Source organism: Anas acuta, chromosome 9 (assembly GCF_963932015.1).
Source record: "Anas acuta chromosome 9, bAnaAcu1.1, whole genome shotgun sequence".
NCBI classification, from domain to species: Eukaryota; Metazoa; Chordata; class Aves; order Anseriformes; family Anatidae; genus Anas; species Anas acuta.
Window position 1 is genome coordinate 23,840,374 of NC_088987.1, and position 8,346 is coordinate 23,848,719.

General features: G+C 42.4%; 1 protein-coding gene across 2 annotated transcripts; it reads left to right on the top strand.

Annotated features, from left to right (window-relative positions):
- Positions 1 to 1,127: 1,127 nt before the first annotated feature.
- RNF7 (ring finger protein 7) lies at positions 1,128 to 8,206 on the top strand. Of its 2 annotated transcripts, none has more exons than XM_068691489.1 (3): positions 1,128 to 1,334; positions 4,934 to 4,981; positions 6,522 to 8,206. In XM_068691489.1, exons 1-3 carry the CDS (start codon positions 1,157 to 1,159, stop codon positions 6,638 to 6,640), a joined length of 345 nt encoding a protein of 114 aa, XP_068547590.1. In that variant the 5' UTR covers positions 1,128 to 1,156; the 3' UTR covers positions 6,641 to 8,206. The 2 variants fall into 2 exon arrangements, with proteins under 2 accessions (XP_068547590.1, XP_068547591.1); XM_068691490.1 differs by having other exon boundaries at positions 1,128 to 1,327.
- The last annotated feature ends 140 nt before the right edge of the window (positions 8,207 to 8,346 follow it).

Sequence of the window (8,346 nt, forward strand, 5' to 3'; positions counted from 1 at the left end):
TGCCCTTCCCTTCCTATAAAACTGTTTTTGACTCCGTACTGTATACCATATTCTTATACATCCTTATTGCTGCGCCTGTATAATCATATATACCCTGGCTGTAATGATCAGCAGCTGTTGTTATTGAATGAAAATTGGCAAAAAACAAAAAGTTTTGAAACCTCCAACTCAGCAACATTTCTGCTGGGCATGTATGTGTTTTTTTTTTAAGTGGTGGAAAGAAACAACTTCTCAAGTTAGTAAGCAGTGATCTAGCCTAGTTCTTCAAGTTTAGCAGTACAATCTAATACTGATCCAGAACTTGACCGCTGCTCGTACAGCATAGTGGAGATAACTACGAATGTTGGTGCTTTTCCAGTATTGGGTACGTTTAAGATCTTGCCCTAACCAGCAACGTAAGTGCACTTGTCTGGAGTAATTTGGTTCTGCAAACCAATGCTGAAAGTTCAGCCCAACCACCAAACCCAGCATGGACGTAACCTTTAACCAAATGTTAAAGTTAGAAGACGAATCTAAGTTCCTGTTATCTTAGAAAACAGTCTGTTGTTTAGCTTTGTTCTTTGAAAGTCCAATTTTTAAGATGTTTATGAATTGTGTATGTAACTATTTTATATACAGATGTGTCAGTATGTACGGAGTACACCATTTTTCAATGTAAACGGCCATTTTAAAACTTCCTTTTGGCTTTTTAGTTTCTCTTAACTCATTTATTTTCTGCTGGCATTATGTCCCTTCACACATTCAAGCTGGGAAGTTCAGTGTGTCCTGCTCTGATGTTAGGAAGTGGCCTGCATCATCTAAGTGTTAGTGTTGCATAATAAGACTGACATTTCAGATATAATATGAAAATTACTTTAATCTCAGGAGTGTATTTGGCAGTTTCAGGCACGTTTTAGGTGCTGTGGGCTCCCTGTTCGAGTCCGCTCCTTCCTCCCCAGTCACCCTACGGCTGTAAGCGCTGTGGTGGCAGCCGGGGTGCCCTCCGCCTCCTGGCAGCGCGGCTGCGGGGCAGGTTCCCCCTTACGCTGAGGGCCCTTTCCTGCCTCCTGCGGCCTCCTCGGAGCACCAGGCCCGGGGCCGGGGCCGGGGCCGGGAGGTGGCGCCGCAGCCCCGCTCAGCCGCTCGCCCGGCGCCGCCGCGTCCCCGCCCCTCCGCCATGGCCGACGTGGAGGACGGGGACGAGCCGGGCGCCCCCCACTCGCACCCGGGCTCCTCGGGCTCCAAGGCGGGCGGCCCCGACAAGATGTTCTCGCTGAAGAAGTGGAACGCCGTGGCCATGTGGAGCTGGGACGTGGAGTGCGACACTTGCGCCATTTGCCGGGTGCAGGTCATGGGTAAGCGGCAGGCCCCGGCCCGCCGTGGCCGTCGCCGCCCGGGGTGGGGGGCGGGGGGAGGCGCTCGGAGCGCGGGCCCTGGCCGTGCCCTGCGGCCCTGGCGTGGGGAGCGGTGGGCAGGGCCCCGGGCAGGCGGCCGCCCTGCGGGAGCTGTTGTTACTCGGCCCCCGGCAAGCGGAGTCACCGCCGGGCTGGGCCCTGCTGCCCGGGCCGTCCGTGAGGAAGCGGCGCTGCGGGCGTGTGGAGCAACAGGCAGCTGCAGCTCCTGAGCACACTGCGACGCCCCTCACCGAGCACCCTGACTGCTGCTGCAGCGTAACGTGCATCAGAACTGAAAAGTCTGCTGGAAAAGCGAAGGGGCACTTTCCCTGTTTTGAGATCTCTTTAAAAGCAGCCTCATCGTTGACCAGCGTTAGTCACTGACATGTTTTGCAAATATAACACCATGGATCTTTTTAAATCCCTTACACTTTTCTCCTGCAGTATATCTATATCTCATTTTCACTGTCGTGCTGTCACCTGAGGCATAACTGACTTCAAGCCTTTCAGTTGCTCACGTTGGAGTCTGGCAGGACAAATGACCAACAAATGGCCGTCTCCATGGCATGCTGCTTTTCTAGGTCCAGGGAATACAATGCTGCAAACCTAGACTGGTTTTGGTGTTACAGAAATGAGGCAAAACACATGGTGCAGTCATTTCTCGTAGATGTTTTTATTGCAAATGTTATGAGGAACAGAAAAGGCACAAAGGTGTACTGGAGGAAAAAAGATGCAGCCCAGGATGAAGTGATGGGGGATTGCGCACGTGGAGTTCAGCAAGGCCAACCACAGGGTCCTGCACCTTGGGCAGTCCCAAGCACAAATCCAGGCTGGGCAGAGAATGGATCAAGAGCAGCCCTGAGGAGAAGAACCTGGGGGTGGTGGTTGACCAGAAGCTGGACATGAGCTGGCAATGTGCGCTTGCAGCCCAGCAAGCCGCCCGTAGCCTGGGCTGCACCAAAAGCAGTGCGGGCAGCAGGCCAGGGGATGGGATTGTTCCTCTCTCTCGTGAGACCCCCCCGGGAGCCCTGCTCCCAGCTCCGGGCCCCAGCACAAGGACATGGAGCTGCTGGAGCCAGGGGAGGGCTGCAAGGATGCTCAGGGGCTGCAGCCCCTCTGCTATGGAGCCAGGCTGAGGGAGTTGGGGTTGTTCAGCCTGGAGAAGAGAAGGCTCCGGGGAGCCCTTTACAGCGGCCTGCCAGTGCCTAAAGGGGGCCATCGGGAAAGCTGGGGAGGGACTGTCTGTTAGGGAGTGATGGGACTAGGAGTAACAGCTGTAAACTGAAAAGGGACATACCTAGATTAGGCATTAGGAAGAAATTCTTTACTCTGAGGGTGGTGAGGCCCTGGCCCGGGCTGCCCAGAGCAGCTGTTGCTGCCCCATCCCTGGCAGTGCCCAAGGCCTGGATGGGATTTGGGCAGCCTGGGCTGGTGGGAGGTGTCCTCCATGGGGGTTGTAACGGGTGGGCTTTGGGGTCCCTTCCAACCCATCCGTTCTCTGACCTTTTGTGTAAACATAATTTGCAGATGCTTTAGATGTTTTATGTCTTTGTTTATATGGTGAGCAGAGACCACACTGAAAGCGAAAGTGGCTTGGTCTGTTATAAGCAAAACCTAATTTTAAGAACTTCCCTGTTCTAGCCTGTTACATGGCACCAGGAAAAAAATAATAATAATAAAAAAAAACTTTACCTTGATATTTGATAAAAGCTAAAAAATTGATCTTTTGTATTTTTTCATAATTATACCAAGGCAGTACTTTTTATCTGAAACTAAGGGAAAAAATCTGGTAACTGTTTTTTTTAGAACAAACCAGATTGACACAGTGTGAGAGTTGGTCATTACTGACTTCAGTTTAACAATTTTGTGTTGATCCTGCCAGACCTGGTCTGGCTCCTGTAGAGCCGCTGCATTTGCAGTAACCTCAGCTTGGAGGCAGTGACAGACTTAAGCAGGCTCTGCATGTTTGAAGTCAGTTAGTTTGATTTTGGAAGGCAGGGGACTGTTAGCTGCCCAAGTTTTCTACTTGTTTAACTCCTAGAACCAATGTGGGCTTCAGTGGTGACAGAAGCACAAGGAAAGAAAGAAAACTGCAGGTTTTATCTGGGAAGGCCAAGATTGCAGCAGTGGTGACTCTAGATTTGCTTCACTTTCACAGTCTGACACCCTGAGGGTTGTGATGCAGGAGTGGGGACAGCTGACATCAGCATGGTTGCTGTGATTTCTGCCTACTCTGAAACTGCAAATCGAGGGTTGGGATAGGAAAACTGCTTTTATGGTTGCTGCAGCTCCACCACAGCTTACTGCCCAGCACATTGAGGTGACCCCAGGTGGGTTTGTTCCTATGCAGCACAGTGCACCGCTGAAGCAGTTTGTCTGAGTCTTCCCTGCAACTTGGCCGCTAGTGCTACGGAAATACAAGTTACAGGAACAGACGTTAGAAAGCTCGACTTGCTGCCTGGTTTTCATCCCGGGGGGAAAGGGCAGCTACTTCAGAGTATCTGGGCTCTTTGTTCTCTGTCACCTGAGAAAATGAGGGCAGGTGAATCTGAAACAGAACTTAGGTCAATATCTGGCAGAAATACTCAAAATTCCTGTAGCATGTTATGTTTTTGTCTAGTTGGAGAATACGATCCAACTGGTGACCTGCAGGCCAAGTCCAACCTGTGGGACACTTTTGCCCAAGTTACTAGTTTTTCTTTGGAGGAGATGTTTCCCCCGTGTGTGCTGCCATAACAGTTGAACACTTTTTTGTGCATGGTATGTGCACGTAGATGGTTTCTCCTTTACGCTGGCGTAGACTGCCTTACACAAAGGCATTCTTCTGCTGTATGTGTGGCATGGTGCTAAGCCTGCAAGTTATCACCTCTGCATCTCCTGAGTCTGTCATCTAGTCCTGAAGCCATGGGAGCACATAAAGTAGATAAACATTTTAATTTAGATATTTTTCTATGTTTATCTCTTGAATTATATTATCAAATTGACCAGTGTTTATAAATACGTTTGCATGCGTGTGTGACTCTTCTGAAAATGATATGCAGGTACCTATTAAGGAAAGCTACTGTACAAAAAGATGGCAGCAGGAGGTGGGGGTTGTGGTGAGAGGTGTAGGGGCTAAAAAAAGTCAAAATTGTGAATGATTTCCTTAAAAGGAGATGCTGACATCTGAAAAACAAAGTCCTGTAATTAGGGTTTGGCTGTATGCTTGCTCAGCTCTTAATATGCCTGAGTGCCTTGGCACAAATCTGCTGGTTGTTATATCTACAAAATGGAGGCTTTTTTCAGCATAAGTTATGAAAATACAAAGCAATGGAAAATAAACAACACTTGAACAGTTTATAGTCCTTCTGATCTCTTTGAGATAGATGTTTCATCGTCATGTGCCCTGATTGAAATTTGAGGTGGGGAGGTGTTCAATGTTAAAGGGTTGAAGCAAACATCAAAACTTGAGATTTTTACCTTTGTAAACTCGTTTTAAAGTTTAAGTTTTCTTCTGTCAAATGTATTCTTTAGATGGAATCCTGAGCATCAGATTGAATCTTTTTCTTGTTTACTTTTAGATGCCTGTCTTAGATGTCAAGCCGAAAACAAACAAGAAGATTGTGTTGGTATGTAGTGATTTCATTCGCTTGTTTTTCAATTGAAGTTTCTCTCAATAGGGTGCATTTTAAAGTTTGAAGGGAATACTGGTTTTATTAATGCTCAGAAGTAAAGCAGTGTTTTGTTACGGTGTGTCATATTTTTACATTAGTAATGCTTCTTGGTTTATTTTTGAGCACTAATAAAATGAGTATTAACTTCAGCCATGCTGTAGTACCTAACACTTTCAAATTTGCAGTGCTTCTGTCAACATACATGCAGCTGTGATGTTTAAGTTGTTCTCATCCTAAACATAATTCATGTTCAGGATAATGTACGCCTTTGCAGTAGGCTAGGAAATGGCTCCTTTTCTTTGTACTAGGATGTGTGCCAGAAGGTATAATAGCAATACCAATAAAACCCTGTAAATTTCTGACTGGGTTAGAAAGCAGTATTTTTCCCAGTCTTGATTCAGGCATAGTGGAGATAATTGCTTGCCTGTTCAGTTTTCATTTGGAAAAGTGTGATCACTGGAGTTTGCTATGATGCTGTATAATCATAAGCGTTCTTTAAACTGCTTGTCAACACATGCAAAAACAAATTGTAACTTAATTCTGATATATTTAAATCAGATATCATGAAAATTGTCTCATAGTGTTTGCTTTAAAACTTTAAGTCAACTGTTAAGCCAGTGGTAAATCTTTCCACACCCTTGTTCTTTCTGCTTTGAAGTGTATTGTCTCAAACTTTATCCACTGTTATTTCTGATTATTATTCTAACTAGAACAGGAATTGCCTGTTTCAGATACCTTAGTTGCTTGGTAAGTGTCCTGTTTAAAATAGTCAGGAAAAAAAAAAGCATAATCTTACAACAGTGATTTGATTGGTATGCTTATATTTCAATAAGGAAAATGTGAGCTAATAAGGAAAAAAAAAAACACAAATGACTAATACTCATGAGTAGATGGGTAATATGTTACAATTTTGTTGTGTTGAAGAAATTGTAGCCTGTGCATATTCTGGTTTATTTTTCCGGAAAATGCCAATATAGCCATATGGACATTATGTACTGTGTCAAATGTGCTTCCTTGATGTCACGCAGTTAAGTGTAAACACTGCATTTCAGATGAGAATTTAGTAATATGCTCTTGTATGATAGTAAGTCAGTATGCATTGTCTATATTTTGGTACTGTTTTGGGAACATTAAAGTGAAGAACTTACCCATATACTCCTGGTCAGTATTGACATATGTTTATACATTCACAGATCAGTGTCAAACACTTTGTAGAAGAAGGTGAAAAAATATATATATAATATATATATATATATATTTCTTTTCATTTGGAAAAAAAATGCAAAGATCTGTGATGTAGAGATGATGAGTATCATCAGAATGACCCTATTAATTCAGTCTTGATGGATAAATCAGTGATGATGCATTTTGTCTTTTCAAATGTTTTGGAAGTTTGCAGTAGCTGTAAACACCTGAGAATGGTAGTTTGGACGTTGCTGTGAGTGTTGATCAGACATCTGAGCATGACTGGAACGTGTTCTTTCTTCTCTTTCAGTGGTTTGGGGAGAATGCAATCATTCCTTCCACAATTGCTGCATGTCCTTGTGGGTGAAACAGAATAATCGCTGCCCCCTCTGCCAGCAGGACTGGGTAGTCCAGAGAATAGGCAAATAAAACACTGGAAGTTGTTTTCTGTTGAACTTGCTGAAGTAGTGTATGTCTTATGCCATATACTTATACAGAAGAGTGGAGCCTGTCAATTATGGCATGATTTATTTAGTTTATCTGGTACAAGGAACAGTATGGTTTTGTTGTGTGCTCTTTGCTGTGCTGGGAGGCAGTGGTCAGTCTTGTTGCAGGTATTTCCACAACTGAAGGAGAGGCACTACATTAATAAATGTGTCTGTTATGATTTGAGTGTTAACTGTATCGGATCATTGAAATGTGGTGGTGCAGATTATGCCTCAAATACAGTTTGTTTAATGTCTCTGTGCAGAACAACAACTTAATTTGAAAAGGAGACTTTGCTTGTAAGTCTGATACACTGTGTGGTTTGCTGTCTGATAAAGAAGTTATTTTCTTTACAGATAAAGAAATTGTTTTCTAAATAGTACTGTATGCAAAAACACGGTCAGTTGACTTTTTAGGAAGTATTTTGTTTTTTAATCTAAAATGAATACTGTGTGAAGCACACTATACTAAACATTTCTCATTAAGGTTTTCTTCATGGCTTAAGAATATTTTGTTGCATCTCTTAAGTCTGTTGTATAATCTGTATGTGATTTCTGCAACCATAGTATTAAAAATTTAACCACATTAATATTTTTTATTTATATTTCTGTTAAAGATCATGGACATGTGTATTTTAATCTAGAGGCTTTTGGTACAAAAACACGTATTTGAAATCAGCTAACTAGTGTTGTAAACAATTTCACTGGTTAGCTGTCTAGTATAGAATGCAAGCAAAACTGATCATTTAAATGTCCCAAGACAGGCACTAATTAAATCTAGGGAAAATGTTAACTTGTGATTTCTTCAAAATTCGTTTATAGAAATTTCTTTATCATAGTTTCATCGGATAAAATGTTTCAGGGAGTAGGAGAAAGCATTGTTTTGTTTTTGTGGAAGTCCTCAGTATATCATCTTTTTTATATGATCAGTCCAGTAATTTTTCTTGCACATACTTGTTTGCCTCTGACTTTGTTTGTCTTTACCCTAAATATCTGAATAATTACTATTAATCTGAACGTATGGTTCTTTTTATATATATGAAATAAGTTGAGTTACTGTTTTAAGTCTGTAACAAATTCAGACTTAATAAAGTGGCTAATAAACATGGATGGAACTGAAGCAATATTATATGCAAATCATTGTTTACTTCAAAATGATTGACTTAAACATTTAAGATTAATGTGTTTCTCAACAGATGCATTTCTATTCTGTTTATTTTAAGTATATTTAAAGAGGTTTATCTTCATTGTATAAAGTATTTCCAATGGGAGTGTTTGATTTTGTCATCGAGCCTACATGCAGAGTTTATTGTGGTTGTGTTTAATACTTGTAATCTTGTTTTTTAAAACATTTTGAATATTTTAAATACAGCTTTTGTCTCATTACATGCTGAGATCACGAAAGCCCTCTGTGTCACTGTTGAAATGTATCACACTAGTTGTTACTATCCCAGACAATGTTTGTCTTAAAATGTAAATAACAGTAGTAATGAAGTGCCTATTGCAATTAGGTTGTTGTGGAGTATTTTGTCTTATCTTTTCTGCTTATGAGAAGGATTCTCCCTAAAACAATGGGAAAAGACAATCATGATGGATATAGAGATGATTTTTTATCTGTGGAAGTTAAACTAAGAAGTTAAACTACTTTAC

Bases quoted from the DNA above. Each gene is read 5' to 3' on its own strand.
- RNF7 (XM_068691489.1), top strand. From the start codon at position 1,157: ATGGCCGACGTGGAGGACGGGGACGAGCCGGGCGCCCCCCACTCGCAC. The intron at 1,335-4,933 runs GTAAGCGGCAGG...GTTTACTTTTAG, and splicing joins TTGCCGGGTGCAGGTCATGG to ATGCCTGTCTTAGATGTCAA. The intron at 4,982-6,521 runs GTATGTAGTGAT...CTTCTCTTTCAG, and splicing joins CAAACAAGAAGATTGTGTTG to TGGTTTGGGGAGAATGCAAT.